The 21,165-nt window shown below is 38.2% G+C and overlaps 1 protein-coding gene across 2 annotated transcripts in view; it reads left to right on the plus strand.

The window, feature by feature from the left end:
* nudt4a (nudix (nucleoside diphosphate linked moiety X)-type motif 4a) overlaps positions 1-21,165 on the plus strand; it is a 35,447-nt gene continuing 14,282 nt past the window's right edge. The window contains exons 1-2 of one of the 2 annotated variants that reach the window (XM_061917511.1): positions 16-377; positions 18,551-18,661. In XM_061917511.1, coding sequence (XP_061773495.1) covers positions 279-377; positions 18,551-18,661 — 210 coding nt within the window. In that variant the 5' untranslated portion in view covers positions 16-278. Of the gene's footprint in view, positions 378-18,550; positions 18,662-21,165 lie in introns of both variants that reach the window. The other variant, XM_061917512.1, reaches the window with a different exon arrangement.

A 21,165-nucleotide genomic window follows, 5' to 3' on the forward strand; every position in this document is an offset into this window, starting at 1 on the left:
CAGGTGGGCTGACCCGACCACAGATCCTGGATCAGCTGGCAGCAGCCTGCCGACTTCAGACGTCAGTGCGTTGTGTGGACTCAGGAGAGTTGACAGCGGTTTAATGAACGAGCACACAGCCTGACTGACGTCAACGAGGAAAAGTCTAGAAATGGACGCAATGAGTGGAAGACGACGAAGCTAATTGGATAATAAAGCATATTGTCCAGAACGTATGAACCTACGGTGCCATTTTCTACCTTTTTGCTGACATTTCTACGTCGTGGACATCATTTTACATGATGAAGTTCAAGCCCAACCAGACCAGGACGTATGACGGCGAAGGCTTCAAAAGACGAGCGGCGTGTTTGTGTTTTAAAAATGAGACCGAAGATGAAGTAAGTTTTGTGTGTGTGTGTGTGTGTGTGTGTGTGTGTGTGTGTGTGTGTGTGTGTGTGTGTGTTTAGCTTTTGATTTTGGGTCAAATATAATCTCTTTCAACCGTTAGCAAAGCAAATAAACCATCCGTTAACAGATCGTGACTGACATATGTCAATAGTGACCAAGTTTTTATAGTCTCGCATAGGGAGACTTTTGAGTGTACTGTCTGATTTTTAAAACACGTGTATAGTCAGTTGTTTGATGGTATAATGATAATAAACTTAAGTCACTTTGGACATGGTACAAATAGTGATACTAAAAATGGTGTATTGCTTGCAACAAGCCAAACATCCATCCATCCATTTTCTACCGCTTATTCCCTTTCGGGGTCGCGGGGGGCGCTGGCGCCTAACTCAGCTACAATCGGGCGGAAGGCAGGGTACACCCTGGACAAGTCGCCATCTCATCGCAGGGCCAACACAGATAGACAGACAACATTCACACACTAGGGCCAATTTAGTGTTGCCAATCAACCTATCCCCAGGTGCATGTCTTTGGAAGTGGGAGGAAGCCGGAGTACCCGGAGGGAACCCACGCATTCACGGGGAGAACATGCAAACTCCACACAGAAAGATCCCGAGCCTGGATTTGAACCCAGGACTGCAGGAACTTCGTATTGTGAGGCAGACGCACTAACCCCTCTCCCACCGTGAAGCCCACAAGCCAAACAAAGTTTCATTAAGGAACATCCACATGTTTGCACTTGCACAATTTTGTAATAATAATACAGGCAGGAAGTATAAAGAAACAGAACAAGTACAAACCCCGTTTCCATATGAGTTGGGAAATTGTGTTAGATGTAAATATAAACGGAATACAATGATTTGCAAATCATTTTCAACCCATATTCAGTTGAATATGCTACAAAGACAACATATTTGAAGTTCAAACTGATAAACTTTTTTTTTTTGCAAATCATTAACTTTAGAATTTGATGCCAGCAACACGTGACAAAGAAGTTGAGAAAGGTGGCAATAAATACCGATAAAGTTGAGGAATGCTCATCAAACACTCATATGGAACATCCCACAGGTGTGCAGGCTAATTGAGAACAGTTGGGGGCCATGATTGGGTATAAAAGCAGCTTCCATGAAATGCTAAGTAATTCACAAACAAGGATGAGGGGAGGGTCACCACTTTGTAAGCAAATTGTCGAACAGTTTTAGGACAACATTTCTCAACGAGCTATTGCAAGGAATTTAGGGATTTTACCATCTACGGTCCGTAAAATCATCAAAAGGTTCAGAGAATCCTGAGAAATCACTACACATAAGCGATGATATTACGGACCTTTGAGCCTCAGGTGGTACTGCATCAAAAAACGACATCATTGTGTAAAGGATATCACTACATGGGCTCAGGAACACTTCAAAAAACCACTGACAGTAACTACAGTTGGTCGCTTCATCTGTAAGTGCAAGTTAAAACTCTACTATGCAAAGCCAAAACTCATTTACCAACAACACCATGAAACCCTGCCGGCTTCGCTGGGCCCGAGATGGACTGATGCAAAGTGGAAAAGTGTTCATATTTGGAAAGAGAGGACGTGGTGTCCTCCAGAACAAAGAGGAAAATAAACATTCGGATTGTTATAGGCGCAAAGTTCAAAAGCCAGCATCTGTAATGGTATGGGGGTGTATTTATTGCCCAAGGCATGGGTAACTTACACATCTGTGAAGGCACCATTAATGCTGAAAGGTCCATACAGGATTTGGAGCAACATATGTTATCAGCCAAGCAACGTTATCATGGACGCCCCTGCTTATTTCAGCAAGACAATGCCAAGCCACGTGTTACAACAGCATGGCTTCGTAGTAAAAGAGTACAGGTACTTTCCTGGCCCTCCTGCAGTCCAGGCCTGTCTCCCATCGAAAATGTGTAGCGCATTATGAAGCATAAAATACGACAGCGGAGACCCCAGACTGTTGAACGACTGAAGCTCTACATAAAACAAGAATGGGAAATAATTCCACTTTCAAAGCTTCAACAATTAGTTTCCTCAGTTCCCAAACGTTTATTGAGTGTTGTTAAAAGAAAAGGTGATGTAACACAGTGGTGAACATGCCCTTTCCCATCTACTTTGGCAGCCATGAAATTGTAAGTTAATTATTATTTGCAAAAAAAATTAAGTTTGTGTTTGAACATCAAATATCTTGTCTTTGTAGTGCATTCAACTGAATATGGTTTGAAAAGGATTTGCAAATCATTGTATTCCGTTAATATTTACATCTAACACAATTTCCCAACTCATATGGAAACGGGGTTTGTAGCTTGTGCATTCACAGGTGTGCGAATTGTGACACTAAGTCTGTCCTTTTTTAAAGCAGACAAAATTCCTATTTCAAAGAGGTCTTAGACCTTTGTGAATGTATTTTATGGGGTTTTGGTGTGATGTCATCACCAAATTTGCACAACTGGTTCAGCGGCCATGTATGAAGGGCTTCAATATTGGGGGGGGGACCCACGCTTGCACAAACATACACATACATACACACGCGCACACACAAACGCACACACACACTCTTGTATTTGTTACCTTCTTGAGACCTCCGAAAAATGCCTACTTCTTTAGGACCACCCTTACTAGATATATAAATATTTGTATTTACGTCAGTCTACCCCAGGACAGCTGAGGCTACAGATGTAGCTTACCACCACCAAGTGTGAATGAATGATGGGATCCCACTTCTCTGTGAGCGCTTTGAGTATCTATAAATAGAAAAGCGCGATATAAATCTAATCCATTATTATTATTATTATTATTATTATTGTTATTATTATTATTATTATTATTATTATATAGGCATACTATGCAAATATAAAAAAGGTAAGCCTTTTAGTTTTGTTTTTTTTTAGAATCGTTTCTTTGTAATTGTTTTTTAATCTTCATTATTTACTTCAAGTTATTACAGTATGTGTCTACATTTTTATTTATTTTTTAAAATTAATTTTCGCCAAAGGGGGTGCATTTCAATTTCTTACACACACTTGTTATTACATATGTTGGCCAGAGGGGGAGCGCTTCAAATGTTTACACACACTTGTTTTTTCATATATTGACCAGAGGGGGAGAACTTTTAAAATCGACATACAGTCAATTTGAAAAATCCCTCCCTTTTGAGACCACCCTAATTGATAGAGTTCACCACCAGGGGTGCAAATGGGACATTCTCTATCAGATGCAATGGTTTTCCGTATTGAGACCATGATTTCGGTCCTAACTTGTTCACCGGTCCTCATATGGAAGGTATTTTTCCATTTCGATGTCTCAAGAAGGGTATAAATACAAGAACACACACACAAACACACACATAGGTTCATGGATACATACACACACACATTCCCACATATCCATGGATACACATGTACACACATCCATGGATACATACACACACACCCATGGATACATACACATGCACACATATCCATGGACACATTCACATACACATCCATGGATACATACACATAAACACATATCCATGGATACATGCATACACACACATTCACATGTACAATTTTCCCCAGACATTGCCTGTTGTCTGCTGGTTTTTTTGCCAAAGCACTGGACAAATGTGCATTTACAAAGTGACTCTATTGTGCAGTCACAAAGACAGCACACCAATGTGTATGACTGGTTTTGTGTGTTTGAAAATTTTCAATAGTGTTTTTCAATTTGTAAATCCAGAAGTGATGAAGATGGGCTCTGATTTTACACAAAATAGTATGTTTGTCCTGGTTAATTGCCTTGCAATAACTCACTTTTGTACTGCATCATAATGAAGTGAAGGAAAGTCTGTTCCTGCGATGAACTGGCGACTTGTCCAGGGTGTACCACACCTTCTGCCCGAATGCAGCGGAGATAGGCTCCTGCACCCTCCGTGACCCCAAAAGGGATAACGGTAGAAATGGATGGATGGATGGAAAGTCTGTGGCGCTTTTCTTGAAAACTTAGTTTTGTTTGACAGAACTTGAGTGTCTGTTAATGTTGGGTGTGGCAAAAATCACAATGCCACTGAACCCCATTTACTACAGGCAAGCAGAACCATTTTCCACTTTTTTTGTGAACTCTTGTAAAATACCCACCGTTATAATACTCTTTTTTTTTTTTTTTTTTTTTTACCGGTCTGTTTGCTCCTGTCTCTCCTTCACTTTGACTTCCTTCCTGCATGTGATTAAAGGGGAACTGTACTTTTTCTTGGAATTTTGCATATTGTTGGCAATCATGAGCAATGTATGTGTGTATGTATATAAGTATGTATGTATGTACAAACCCTGTTTCCATCTGAGTTGGGAAATTATGTTAGATGTAAATATAAACGGAATACAATGATTTGCAAATCCTTTTCAACCCATATTCAGTTGAATGCACTACAAAGACAAGATATTTGATGTTCAAACTCCTAAACTTTTTTTTTTTTTGCAAATAATAATTAACTTAGAATTTCATGGCTGCAACACGTGCCAAAGTAGTTGGGAAAGGGCATGTTCACCACTGTGTTACATCACCTTTTCTTTTAACAACACTCAATACACGTTTGGGAACTGAGGAAACTAATTGTTGAAGCTTTGAAAGTGGAATTCTTTCCCATTCTTGTTTTATGTAGAGCTTCAGTCGTTCAACAGTCCGGGGTCTCCGCTGTCGTATTTTACGCTTCATAATGCGCCACACATTTTCCATGGGAGACATGTCTGGACTGCTGGCGGGCTAGGAAAGTACCCGCATTCTTTTTTTACGAAGCCACGCTGTTGTAACACGTGGCTTGGCATTGTCTTGCTGAAATAAATAGGGGCGTCCATGATAACGTTGCTTGGATGACAACATATGTTTCTCCAAAACCTGTATGGACCATTCAGCATTAATAGTTCCTTCACAGATGTGTAAGTTACCCATGCCTGGGGCACTAATACACCCCCATACCATCACAGATGCTGGCTTTTGTACTTTGCGGCTATAACAATCCGGATGGTTATTTTCCTCTTTGTTCCGGAGGACACCACGTCCACAGTTTCCAAATATAATTTGAAATGTGGACTCGTCAGACCACAGAACACTTTTCCACTTTGCATCAGTCCATCTTAGATGAGCTCGAGCCCAGCGAAGCCGGCAATATTTCTGTGTGTTGTTGATAAATGGGTTTTGCTTTGCATAAAAATGCAATTCATTAATGTCATTCTTTCAATCCAAAATCAAAACCGTCCATTGCACATTGACCCCAAAAATCATCCTTAACAATATACCACCCCTCCTCAACTCTCAGCCTCCAACACATGTTCTACCAATGACCCAATCTGATATAGTTAATCTTCTAAATAAATCCCAAAACTCGACTTGTGTCCTTGATCCTACCCCGGCATCACTTGTAAAAGATTGCCTATTGTCTGTCACCCCGCTTATGACTGATATAATCAACTCTTCCCTCACCTCTGGTTTTGTTCTTCCCTCATTCAAAACTGCTTCATCCTTAAAAAAACCTGGACTTAAACCTGAAATAATTAGCAACTTAAGGCCCATGTCCAACCTCCCTTTCCTATCAAAAATATTGGAACGTGCGGTGGCAGAACCAATAACTCACCTCAACATCAATAATCTCCTTGATCCATTTCAATCTGGTTTCCGTTGCCACCACAGCACTGAAACAGCCCTCATCAAAGTCACAAATTACCTCCTCCTCGCATTGTACTCAGGCCACCTCAATGTCCTCATTGTTTTGGATCTCGCACAGCTTTCGACACCATAAATCATTCCCTCCTTCTCTCCTGTCTGGAACCTTTTTTAAACATCATTTGCACTACACTCTACTGGATTAAATCATACCTGACCAACAGACGGCAATTCATATCCATCAATAACTGCAAATCATCCATCTCCTCCCTGTCTCAAGGTGTCCCCCAAGGTTTGGTACGTGGCCCTCTCCTCTTCACCCTGTACATACTCCCACTTGGAAAAAATAATACACCAACAAGGCCTCAACTACCATTGCTATGCTGACAATATTTAGATCTACATTTCAACCCTGTCCTTCACCCTTGCCACCCTCACCAACTGCCTCAACAACATAAATATCTGGATGAACAAAAACTTTCTCAAACTCAACTACAGCAAAACAAATCTCATAATTATTGGTACAAAATATCTCACCAAGTCTGTCAGAGATTTTAGCATATCCTTAAACATCTTCACTCGGTCCCCTTCCACGCACATCCGGAACCTTGGTCTCATCTTGGACAATAACATTTCATTTGAATACCATGTCAAACTCATCACTAAAATAGCTTAAATAGCTCCACCTCAGGAATATTGCCCCTCTCTGACCCCTCCTGTCCTTCTCTACCGCTGAAACACTTATTCATGCATTCATCACCTCCAGTCTGGATTACTGCAACACCATCCTTTATGGTTCATCCTCCAAAGTCCTCCATAAACTTAAATTCATCCAAAACTGACCACATCACCCCTGTCTTACAGGAACTTCACTGGCTACCTATCCCGTAGCACATCCATTTCAAAATCCTTCTCATGACCCATAAAGCCATCCACAACTTGGCCCCGTTTTATCTCTGTGACTTCCTCACCCCTCACATACCTGTTAGAAACCTGCATTCCACCATTAAAGAACTGCTGTGCCCTGCTCATAGAACCCAGCACCAAACCTGGGGGGAACGTGCTTTCTCCATTGCCACCCTCTGGAACTCTCTCCCCCTTTCCATTTGTTCATGTCATAGTCCCGGAATGTTCAAAAGACTATTAAAAACCCCCCTTTTCAAAACTGCTTTTATAACTGGACAAACCATCTCATAATACAAAGTTATTTTTCATTTTGCCCATTTTATGTTAATTTTCACTGGTTGTTTTATAATACTATGTGTGCTTTTATGATTATGACCATGTTTTATTTTGATTGTATAAGCGTCTTTGAGTGCCTTTTAAAAGCGCGATATAAATACAATTAATTATTATTATGAAATACAACGTTGAAACATGCTTTTTGACAACATTTATTCAATGTTGGGTTGTGACATTGATTTGACCAATAAAATGTGATAATTTCCCAACCAACAATGTGGCTCCACGTGTGACAGCAACGTTGTCTCAGTTAACAAATACAACTATTTTGCAAAGTTCCCCCATAGTCAGTTTTTAAGGACATGCATGGAATCAACGTTGTATCAATGTCTTGTGCCTGCTAGGTTTCCGATTTTATTCGAGTCAATGTTTTAATTTCCATCGCCAGCGGAGCCTCACCGACATGTTGGGTTTCTACATTCCAGCACTAAATATACGCAGAATTTCTATTTTTTTAAGGATGACGCAACAAAATCGTTCAATTTAGATACACAAGAAGTTATGCATAAATACCAAATAAAGTATCTGGTTTACTTTCTAAATAAAATACTCATACTTCAAGGTGGATCGTATTTACACTTTGAAAGGACCTAATGGGCAGCGACGGACATTGAGTCAACTTGTCAAAGGTTTTCAGACTTAATTTCATCTTGTTGACACAAATGGATGACCACATGCTGTTTCTGTAGGTACACAATCAAAGAATAATGTACAGGCTTATTCCAGGAAGCCAAATGGGGATATGGAGGCCTGTGTCATATATCAGCTGATACGGAGACAGGTAAAGCATGGGAGTGGTTGTGCGCTCGCCAGGGATATTACTGTTACTGTTACTATAAATTTGTTTATCAGGGCAGGACCAAGTTTATTTGTTTCTGCTTCTCTGGAAAGACGGAATAAAGGTTTTGTGGTTTGCTTCATTACTACCTCCCTTATCACGTGATTATGCGCGGATTCCTAATATCTCATGAAAGTCTGTGCTGTTTCGCCGTTCCGCATTTAGTGGAAATTCGGGGTAACAGTGAAGGGAGGAATCTGGCCCCCTGCACCTTTACTTTATGTGCCTCCCCCCAAAAAATGTACAGTCTTTTGGGGTTTGATGTGTTTGTGAACGAAGGCGGAACACAGCATCAGCATCAAGTAAAAGCTGACACCAAATCTTTCTTTGGTGTTCCAAATGTAATTGTTGCGGTTCCAAATCAATAAATCTCTGGGAAACATCATCAATAAATGCAGGATTTCCATCCATCCATCCATCCATCCATTTCCTACCGCTTGTCCCTTTTGGGGTAGCGGGGGGTGCTGTAGCCTATCTCATCATCCATAAATAGCTTGTGTGGATGCAAAGATGTCCTCGTCCGCAGTGGACATATCACATCTCAGACATGTGGTTGGGTGTGTGAGGAGGTGTTGAATGTTACACAGTGTGCTAAACACTAAGTAACCTATGAGCTGCAATTTTTAGAATCAAGGTGCAGGCACTTGTGCTCCCCCCTTGCAGATTTGCTTTCATGGACTCCACTGCTGCCAAATCCTCCTCTTCTGCCATTGCTTGGCACTCTCCATCGTGTCTTACATAAATTACTTAGGTTATTGTTGATTGTAGTGCAGTCAAAGCAGTCATCTTCCGTCACGTAGCATGTTGTTGTAAGTCTTCATTTAGACATATGATCTTTGCCTGTTACAGTTTATGTGGGAAAATATCCGTCTTGTCGGGATGTCAAATCGACAGCCGTGAGGATTTAACAGGACTAAAAGTTAGAGTAAGTCGCAAAAATATATTTTTATTAACATCTTACTAACTTTAGACATAAGGTTGGTAGTCAAGCAAGATAGGTAGGGCCTTACCAAGTCAATTAGGAATGAAATGCTGCGATATTTTCATTGTGATGATTATCAATATTGACATTATATAGCTCAAATTTGATTAAAATCTGCCCACACTTTGACTGTTGTCATCTTGTAGCTGCAAACGTTTGTTGTTGTAGCAAACAGCTGTTTACCTGCCTTTTGAACTCATGAATATCACAGGAGATGGCCAAATTTGATATTTAGCCCACCTAATCACTTTACATAGCCCGTGTAAGTCTGGAAAAGATGTGTGTCGCTGAAGTATTTTATCTTTTCTTATTAAATGTATTTATTCTTTCTATTTTGACAGATGTTTATATATGCTAAGTGAAATCATTTAGTGTGTAATACGTAATATTTATTAGTCATTTTTAGTTTTTCATTGTTTTTTTTAAATTACATTTTACTTTTATTACTGTATATAAAATCTGCACCACACCCTCAGAATTTCCCTATTGTGGGATGAATTAAGTCTGCCCTTGTCTATCTTAAAATTTTTAATAGCATCTGGTAATGCAACAAATATTACAGTATCATACATTCCAAATATTTTTTTTTTCATGACATATACTTAAATATTTGCTTGACTTATGATTTCAAGGCAAGTGATCCATCAAATTGTACACTGTACGAAGGGCAATAGATTTTACTGTAAAGAACTGCCAGCTCACTCAGCAGAATGTTACTGTAAAAAAAAAAAAAAAGGTTAAACTGTTTTTCTGTTTACATTGTTACACCGTAAAAACAAGAACTGTAAATATACCGGTAAAAAACTGGCAGCTCAATCGCCAGAATTTTGTCATTTAAAAAAATCGTACCCGGTAATATGTTTTCCATTTTCAGTAATATGCTGTAAAACCACTGTAAATGTTATTGTAAAAGTCTGGATACTGAGATGTCAGGAATTTACTGTGAAATCTCCAAATTATTTTTACAGTGTACTTAGAGAAAATATAATAATCATATGCATAGGCAATAGTGTAATAATATCATGAGGCATACCCATTCATGTTTATATTTTATTTACTGTTTTATGGGGCCCACTGGAGGCAACATATCTGCAATGTGGCCCTAAATGAAAATTAGTTTGACACCCCTGCCATATGTAGTTTTTTATTATTATTATTATTATTGTCTTGATTTATCCCACTCTGTAAAATAATTTTATTGGCACGAGTATGTATTTACGTCATCAAATCAATCTGTTATATTGCCAGCTATCCCAGTTATATTTGATAATATAATCAATTTAGGCCATAAATAAAATCAGAGTATATCTTTTTTTTCCTTGTTTGTCATGACCCATATCTAAACTCGACCACATTGGAAACATTTGGATAGGGTCACTTAAACCATGTACTGTAGCATAAATCCAGCCAAAGATGTACGTGTGGGTACTGCCTAAGCAGCAGCTTTATCAGAACAGGAAAATTATGTGTTTTAAGCAGAAAAACCTTAACTGGACATATTTACACTCCTATTTGCTTTCCATTTTGAGTGTGTTGAGGCCGTATGGGGTAAAAGGGCAGCCTTTAGCTGGAGTGTGGATTTCACATGCCCAGTGTGTTTGGCAAGCCTGCACATGACCTCAGCTTCAGCTTTAAGACACATATGCTACATGCCTTCTCATCCACTCTGCTTGCTTTTCAGAAGGACTAGAGTACAGACTGCTAAGTACAAAATTACCAGATTACCTGTTAGACAGAAAATTCAGAATGAGCTGTATTTTTACTACAGTCTGTTTTCATCTACAATGCAGAACAGCCTTTATGAATGTACCCATATGGTTTTGTCACAGGGTGAACAGTTTAAACAATAGTATAGTACAGTAGAACACGGGTGTCAACATCCCATTTAAAGCTTCCCTCACAGAACCACTTGTAACTCCAAAACCACTTTGATACCAGGGCTGTAAAATTTAAAGATTCAACTCATACGATTAATCTAAAAAATACTAAATTAATCATGTATTTACGCAGATTATTTACTATTTTTTTGGGGCGCACAAGCTCAGACTGGTGAGATCTCTGGTCATTTTTATTCCAAAATAAAACCTGACTGGACTTTCAGATAAAACTGTTACCAAGTTTTGACTTTTAAGTACATCCAGTGCATCCTGAAAGTAATCACAGCGCTTCACTTCTCCCACATTTTTGCTTTTTCCAAAATGGATTAAATTCATTTTTGTCCTCAAAAATTCTACACACAATACCCAATAATGACAATGTAAAACGTGTTTTGTATTTTGCAAATTTATAAAAACAAAATAAATTAATAAATAAAAAAACTTACATATACAGTGGTACGAAAAGTAGTCATAGCCCTTTTAAAGGTTTACATTTTTGTTACATTGCAGCCATTGGCTAAAATCAAACAAGTTCATTTTATTTGTCATTGACAGAAAAAAAACGAAATGTAGAATTTTTTGTAAATTTATCAGAAAAAAATTATATATACATTAATATTCAGACCCTTTGCCCAGTACTTTGTTTATGCACCTTTGGCAGCATTTACAGCCTCAAATATTTTTAATACGATGCCACAAGATTGGCATACCTATCTTTGGGCAGTTTCGCACATTCCTCTTTGCCCATTCCGCTTTGCAGCACCTCTCAAGCTCCATCAGGTTGGCTGGGAAGCGTTGGTTTTCATCCGGGATGTCTCTGTACATTGCTGCATTCATCTTAGTCTAGTCAAGGAAGTGACCAAGAACCTGATGGGCACTCAGTCCGAGCTACAGCATTGCTCTGTATTGAGAGGAGAACCTTCCAAAAAGAGAACCATTTCTGCAGCAATCCACCAATCAGGCCTGTATGGTATAGTGGGTAGACTGACGCAATTTCTTATTAAAATGTTAGCCAACATGCACATGAAATACTCCTAGACGATGAGAAACAAAATGATCTGGTCTGATGAAACAAACATTTAACTCATTAGGGTAAATGCCAGACGTCATGTTTGGAGGAAACCAGGCACCACTCATCAACAGGCCAATACTATCCCTACAGTGAAGCACGGTGGTGGTAGCATCATACTGTGGGGATGGTTTTTAGCGGTAAGAACTGGGAGAGGAGTCAGAATAGAGGGAAAGATCAATGCAGAGACATCATAGATGAAAACCAACGCCCCTCATCCAACCAGACAGAGCTTGAGAGGCGCTGCACAGAGAAATGGGCAAAGAGGAATGAGAAAAACTGCCCAAAGATAGGTGTAACAAGTTTGTGGCATTGTATTCAAAAAGATTTGAGGCTGTTATTGCTGCCAAAGGTGCATCAACAAAGCATTGAGCAAAGGCTGCGAATACTTATATACATGTGATTTTGTGTTTCAAATTTGTGATTCATTTGCAGTTTAAAAAAACTTTTCACATTGTCAATATGAGGTTTTGGCCATAGAATTTATTTAAGACATTTATTTCATTTTGGAATAAAGCTGTAACATAACAAAATGTGGAAAAAAGTGAAGCGCTGTGAATACTTTCCAGATGCACTGTAACTGTAGTGAATTCAAATAACACTTATAAAATATGTTCCTGTATGAAATTCAGAAACAATTTTTTAATTTGTCTCCAAATATTATACTTAATACATGGTTTAAGGTAATTGGATTTATGCAAGCAAATAATAAACTGTGATTAATCTGATATAAAACATAATGGTCTGGCAGCACAAATACATATTTAATCAACTGACGGTATTATTACGCAATTGGCCCTTCACTTGATTATCATTGTTTAGCAACAAACTGCTTTTAAATTAGAGGTCAAGATGACAAGCAGATATTACAGTTCAGTTTGGAATAGCAGTGGGAACTGAAGAAATGTTTATCCTTTTCGCAATTTCAACAGAGTTCCCTGAGAGGTAATCAAGAAGGGTGAAAGATGTCAAGGTTTTACGAAAGAAGACAAGAAAATAGCACACACTTCAGTCCAAGTAGGGAGAGGTAAAGAACACATGAGTTTACAGTGTGATCACTTTGTTTAAGGTTTATTTGATATACTTTCAACGTTTACTACCTCCCAAAGAAGTATTATCTTAATTTTGCTTGTATTTCCCAAAATACATTTTGTTACGAGTTGTTTAGTAAAGCACCAACTCGGCGAGTCAAACGTGAGCAAAAACTAGGAGTTATTATTTTACCAAAGTGAACAATCATAAATGAAGATTTCAGCACATAAACATTGCTGACATATTATTTTTATAAAAAGATGGGGATAAACACGTGTACTCGTAAACGGCGCGTACAACAACAGCAAAGCAAAAAACATGGCTGTAGATGTGAAGTTAAAAAATCATAAAATGCAAACGTTCCCTGGGCAAAAAATATTCATAATTTATCAGGGAGAATCTTGATACCAACTTCCTTGACCCAGACACACATAAAGAAGTTGTAAGCCTCCATGCTTTTCCAAGTTTTAATCTGTTTTGTCATATAGAATGACATTTGGAGCACCAGATAGTTTGACGTGTCTGGGAACGTGACCAACGGATAATTCTTGAAATCACTCGACAAATCTTTTTGCGATAACGTACAGGGATAGATTGTATTGCATAGTTTGCATTTTTTGCTTGTATCTGCTTATAATGGTAAGATCTAGACCCCTTGCATACTCGGAAAAGTCTATCCTTTTCCTCCCTCTGTTAGTTACACAGTGCTTGTGTTAGTTTGATGGCTCACCACTTCCGTTCACTTCCGTTCAAAAGTTACGTGTCCGAAAACAACCTATAGCTAGTTGCCTCAAATAATTTTGAGTTAAGAAGATTTGCAGTTGCATGCGGTACAATATTTTTCAGTCAAAATTTAAATCTATTTAACGAAAAAAATTAAAGGTTTTGTTGATGCACAGTACTTCCGTGCTTTTGCGGGCCACCTGAGCAGTACAAACTCTAAAGTCGAATATCCACCGAATTTCCATACACGTTTCAACCAAATGTCAAAATTGAAATGGAGCTTGCACATCATACATCACAGGGTTATGTTTTTCTGTAATGTTGAATTTAACATTAGACCTTAGATTATAAGACCTCAATGCAACTCACTCAAAATAGTAACTGTTTTCTTTGGTTACATGCGGCTCACAAGACCTGAGTTCTGTAAGTATTAACAGATTAACTCAGAGCAGGATTTGGTTTTATTTTCTCTCTTTTTGTGACCCAATACCAAAATTTGAATCAAAAGAATGCAAACGGGAGAATAAAAGTAGAATATGCATTGGTAGTTATTTGAAGGGGTCTTGCGTTCAAAAAATGTTATGCCTCTGTCATTAGTATTTTACAAACCAGCATTGGTTAACCTATTTTTACACTTCACAGCTATGCATGTTAAAATGTTACCACAAACACTATTGCAAAACCCTAATTGCACAATAAGTTAACTAGGACTATGCTGTTTGCATTGTTGACAAGTTATCTGTTAGGGTCATTAACCTCCTTTGGTGTGCTGGCACTCTGAAAGGCAACTGCTGATCCAATGGTTTTACAAAAGCTTGTTCCCTGACTGTGTTTGCAGTTGACTGTGTGTGATTTTTTTTTTACGTATTATTTGTCACGTTTCCTTGACAATAGAACAAAATAACACCTCACATACAGTTCAAATCGAGTTAATCAGATTTGTGTTGAAGACATTTCACCTTTTGTCTAACTCTAAAAGGCTTCCTCAGTACTAAAATTTTAGGTGTGGAGTTTCCCTATTAGTGTGCCTGGTTTGTGTGGCCCCTGGGGGTGGTCACAAAGGGAATGTTCCTTCTTTTTAAAATGCATCTCATTCCTTTCTGGACTATAATGTCCGACATCTCATTGTGGGCACCGCTGGTTTCAAGCAGAGGTAAAATAAGCCATTATTGTCAAAGCCGAATTATCCTCCCTAAACAGATGATTTGCTCCATCACCTATTCTCTGCCTACTACAATGTCCTAATATCTCTCCCCCAAAGATGGTCTAATTCCACAGGAATAAAGACCACCAATTTTTTGTTTTGCCCGCAGCCTGGCAAACAACTTGCTGGTAAGCAGTACTGTCGTTCAACAGCTACACTGGGCCACTATAACAATAACTGTTGTGACCACCCTTGGCAGGACCGTTCCATAAATACTTTATGCGGTTGTTCTAGGGCCACTAGGGGGGCCACATGATCTCGGCGTGGGCTTTTGTAAAGATTTGAATTATTCTTACAATTTTTTCTGTCAAAGTTGAATAATAAGGTTGTTTAAATCAAATTAGTAATGTGTAATACTACCTACACACTTTTGCAAAATGCTAAATGGTAAACAAAACTTATGAGAAAAAAATGTGAGATAGATATATAGTACTTTATTGATTCCTCCAGGAGAGTTCCCTCAGGAAAATAAAAATTCCAGCAGCAGTGTACAGAATTGAGATCGGAAATAAAAAGCTAACAATGGGGGTGTACTTGAAAATAAAATCAAAAGTGTAACAATAAAAATAAACAGCAATGATAAGAATAAAAATACAACAGTAAAAATAAGAATATAAAGAGAGAAATTAGGCAGTAGTGACCATGTTATGTTATGTAGGGCGGTGATGTTAAGTTCAGAATTTGGTGGAAGCCCTTCAGGAGTCTATTAGTAATAAGTAATATTGAAAACCAAAATGGAGCCACAAACACATTTGTGTTTAGGGCCATACAAAGCTACATGCAGGCCCTGTGATGTGACCACACCCAGGTGACAACCCCCCCTAAGGACACAAATAGCAAAACTCCACACCTAAAATTTTTGATCTGTCGAAGCCATTTGGATCAAAGGTGAAACGTTTTTAACAAACAGTCTAGTTGCCTCGATTCAAACTTTATGGATCACCGAGCCCTAAATAACCTACACAGACATTCAACCGAACATCCAGTAAATACTTGAGTATCTACACATACCTTGTACCTTGGAGGTGTACTTTAGTAATTAATCTTAATAAGATTATTTTTAGCTACTGGAGCGCATCACCCAAGGCCAGTTTATATTTGATAGAGCCAAAACCTTTTAGTCTGTTTTTTTTTTTTTAATCGGACTCCTAACCAACTTTAACACAATTAGTTTCCACTAAAATGTTTTTACTTTACATAGCGAGTAACTCCGTCATAATTCCTGTTTAGAAATATGAGCAAGTCAATATGTAAGAATGCTTACACCCATTCCAAATAGGATAAAGTTCAGGCTCTGCAGTAGTATTGACACGCTTATTTTGCCAACCGGGGAAATCACATTATTGGAACCCTGTGTTGTGGAGCAATATCTTATTGTAATATTTTCTAATATCCAAACTCTACCTTCCTCCATAGTTGTTTTGATTACTTTAAACATGTTTCTATCAAGCAACAGAGCTCAGTTCGGTGCGGTAATCATAGTTACTGTTCCCAAAATATCTGACTGCTACCATCTTGTATCCATCCATCCTTTGTCTACTGCTTATTCCCTTCGGGGTCGCGAGGGGCGCTGGAGCCTATCTCAGCTACAATCGGGCGGAAGGTGGGATACACCCTGGACAAGTCGCCATTGCAGGGCTACCATCTTTTAGATGCTGCTAAATAGTAAAGGTCACTAACCCTAGCTAATGTAAGCTATATTGAACACAGGTAGTGAACAATTCAATTAAGTAGAAGTGTTAGGATGAAATAGGATCTGCTTTTTCTTAGCCCTTTTTGGATTTGTTAAATTGTGTGACTGTGAATATGAGCTGTTATCTACTGTAATTTAGTGTGGATGTTTGAAGTAAACACAAACTTCGTCCATAGAGAAGAAAAATTCCAAGTGACAAATGTTTGTAAATGTATTTGACCAGTGGTGGTACTAAAGCAGGCCTGGGCAATTATTTTGACTCGGGGCCACATTTAGAGAAAAAAATGTGTCTGGGGGTCGGTATATTTTTTTTTAGGGACATTAATACAAAACCTCACAATAATGTCTGATTAAATGCTAAAAACGTTATTACACGTTACATTTTTCAATGAACGGTAAAATACTGAATGTTGACAAAATACAAGTGACATATTTCACAATCAAGTGAAACACAACAAAAACGCAACAAACAGTGAAATATGAATGCGACGGGTACAAAATAAACCACCTACAATCTGATATATCTGATATATCACTAAGCATTAGAACTTTGTTGTAAAAGCTCCTTCCGTGTCTGTGCTTGGTGCCTCATCTGAGCTGCTGTGACGTAGATTATGATAGTTACTAATTAGATCACCATAGTAACTAATTAGATTACCATCCATCCATTTTTTTCCGCTTATCCGAGGTGGGGTGGCGGGGGCAGCAGCCTAAGCAGAAAAGCTCAGACTTCCCTCTCCCCAGCCACTTCGTCCAGATCCCAAGGCGTTCCCAGGCCAGCCGGGAGAGATAGTCTTCCCAATGTGTCCTGGGTCTTCCCCGTGGCCTCCTGTCAACGGACGTTCCCTAAACACCTCTTTAGGGAGGCGTTCAGGTGGTAGTAACTAATTAGATTACCATAGTAACTAATTATATTACCATAGTAACTGGTATATCATCCAAAAGCGCAGATTTCAACCATTGAAATACTTAACTGCTCACCGGAACCAGCTCCAGAGAGCACATCACACCTGTCTTTCATGACCTCCACTGGCTGCCTGTCAAATACAGAATCACCTTTAAAATACTCCTCACCGCCTACAAGGCACTCCATAACCTGGCTCCACCCTACCTCTCTGATCTCCTCCAGCCACATGTCCCGTCCCGTTCCCTCAGGTCTAGTGATCCCGGCCTCCTGGAGGTCCCCAAGACCAGGCGCCGAACCTAGGGCGACAGGGCCTTCTCCGTGACTGCCCCCTCTCTCTGGAACGCTCTCCCCAGGCACATCAGAGATGCGCCCTTCCTCCCTACCTTCAAAACCATCTTAAAAACTCACCTCTTCACACTAGCCTTTCCAAACTGACCCTGCCCTTAGTGTTTCTTTATTTTTTTTATTTTCTTGCTTGCTTATCTTAGTTTTCTTTTCACACACACACACACACACACACATGTAAAGCAACTTTGGGTATTTAGAAAAGCTCTATATAAATCCCAGATATTTTTATTATCATTCATTTTATAGTTCAAGACGTCCGGTCTTTAGGAAACATCGCTGCACATCATAATAGCAGCTACACTTTCCATCTGAAAGTTCTAAAAAAATGATTTGTGAATGTCCGGCTGGCCAGATTGAAAAGCTGAACGGGCCGCATGTGGGCCCCGGCCTTAATTTGCGCAGGTCTGTACTAAAGGTTTGCATAATCCCAACTAAACACTGGTTAGAGTAGACCCATCTTGCTTCAGTACTCTATGTTCAGTACTCTTTCTGTGAATGGATTGGCTGGTGCCAAGCAAGACATGATGTTTCTCTGTTAAAGCACTATGAAATCAGTATCTCAGTCCATTTGGCGGAGAAAAAAAACCCCTGATAAGTCTTCTCACACGTGTAGGTGCTACTGGTGAGCAGCAGCCGACATCCAGACCAATGGATTGTTCCTGGGGGAGGAATGGAGCCTGAGGAGGAGCCCTGTGGGGCGGCTGTTAGAGAGGTGTATGAGGAGGTGAGGTCTACAGAAAAGAGTCAAAAAGATAAACATTCAGTCATAAAAAATGTTTTTGTTGCATGATTTATATATATTTATACATTTATAATTCACAATACTGTAATACAAAAACAAAAAATACGTACATTTGGGGGGGACACATAACACGTTCACGTGTGTCAGTGAGTGTGTTTGTTTGGGTGTGTGTTTAGGGATATGTTTAGGTTGACTAAAACTGACTCAAACGCGCACACATATGCGTTTACAACAGGAATGTATTGTGATCACTATTTGATAGAAACTTTTAAGAACCTTTTATTATAGAACACAGTAGTAAGTAGTCCAAAAAGTTAAATTGAGTCAGTTTAAAGGGAACCTATGATGATTTAATCTACATTTAAAACTTTTCATTGTGGCCTAGAATATGTATTCCTAACTCGTTTTTTGAGTCCGTCTGTATGATGTTCATTTGTGGAGGCTTTCCATGATTGCAAATTAAACCGCCCCTATGCTCTTCAAAAGTATCCTAATTTATCTTTTGAAAATGTACACTGTTTAAATTTATATATTGAAGTTGTCACTACTATTTTTTTCCAGACACTTCTTAGGTGGAAATGTAAAAAATGACAATATGAACAAAGCAGTTGAAAGCTTCAATAAGTAATTCGTGAACATTGGACCAAATCTGGAGGAAAAATGATTCCAGATCCCGAGTCAGTTGATGACTTGAATGACACCCTAGATAGAAACTCCAACTCTATGTTCCTAGAAGGAGTGACAAAAGAGAAAATAATCAATATTGTGAAAAAAGGTAAATCCGAGACCTCAACTGATCTTAACGAAATTGATATGGAAATAGTAAAAAAAGGTTATTGAAGAGATTTCAGAACATTTAACATATATCAGCAACCTATCATTTCAAACAGGCAAATTCCCAGATAAATTGAAAATAGCAAACGTTGTACCAATTTGAGACTGCTGACAAACACCAGTTTACAAACTACAGACCTGTTTCACTACTTCCACAGTTTTCTAAAATTTATTGATAAACTTTTCAACAACAGATTAGGCGAATTCATTGATTAAAAAAAAAACACTCGTAGACAACCAATAAAGATTCAGAGCCAACATCTCAACATCAATGGCATTAATCGAAATAACGGAAGAGATCAACAATGCAATAGATAGCAAAAAATGTGCTGCTGCATTGTTTATTGATTCAACAAAAGAATTTGACAAAATAAATCACAGCATCTTTATAAACAAATTAGAAAGGTATGGAATCAGAAGTTTGGTCTTAAACTGAGTAAGAAGCTACTTAACCAACAGGAAGCAATATGTGAAGATAGGCGAACACACTAGCTACTCAGAAAATATTTTGTGGCGTACCTCTGGGATCAATACTTGGACCAGAGGTGTTTAATCTTTATTTAAATGACATGTGTAAAGTTACAAAGGGTTTAAAGTTAGTAGAGAGAACACACAAAAGCTAATACAAATAATAACAGAAGAAATAAACAAATTAAAAAGATGGTTTAACAAAAACAGACTATACTTGAATCTCAGTCAAACAAAAATAATGGTATTTGGTAACAGTAGAATGTAAAGTCAAACACAATTACAAATAGACGGAGTAGATATTGAAAGGGTAAAAGAAAACACATTTTTGGGTGTAATAATAGATGATAAAATAAACTGGAAACTTCATGTAAAAAATATACAACATAAATTTGCAAAAAACATGTCAATAATGAATAAAGCAAAACATGTTCTGGACCATAAATCACTTCATATAGAAGTGATCAGAAGCTCAAAGATATAGTGTTACCATATCTGAGTTATTGTGTAGAAATATGGGTAAATAACTACAAATGTGCGCTTCGTTCACCAACTGTGTTACAAAAAACATTGATTAGATTAGTACATAATGTTGGATATAGAGAACATAAAAACCCTTTATTTAATTAACCACAAATATTGAAATTCAACGATTTGGTACATTTGTTAACAGCTAAAATTATGTACAAAGCAAGCTATAACCTGCTACCCATGAATGTACAATTCTTCTCAACAAAAGAGGAGAAATATAACCTTTGAGGAAAACCGAATTTAAAACATTTGTATGCTCTTTCAACACTTAATACCTTAAGCATATCTGTATGTGGAATTAAATTATGGAATGGATCAACCAAAGAAATCAAACAAAGCATTGATCTGATTCATTTTATGAGACTGTTCAAACAACAAGTGTTCACAAAGTACACATAACAATACTTATGATGAACATCTTGAACCCTTTTTTTTTTTTTTTTTAGAGATAAAGACTTTTTATGTAGTTAATATTTGTTTACCTACTATTGTATATTATTCATTTATTCACTGTTCTCTTACAGAGAACAATGAAATGGGATAAAGTTGCTAAAGCAAGAAAAGGGTTAGGATTAAATAAGCTCAGCTTCTTCCTACTCCTTTTCAGATGTGCTGTAATGTTTGCATTTTCGAAATAAACTGAAACTGAATTG

Source organism: Nerophis ophidion, linkage group LG12, assembly GCF_033978795.1.
Source record: "Nerophis ophidion isolate RoL-2023_Sa linkage group LG12, RoL_Noph_v1.0, whole genome shotgun sequence".
Lineage (NCBI taxonomy): Eukaryota > Metazoa > Chordata > Actinopteri > Syngnathiformes > Syngnathidae > Nerophis > Nerophis ophidion.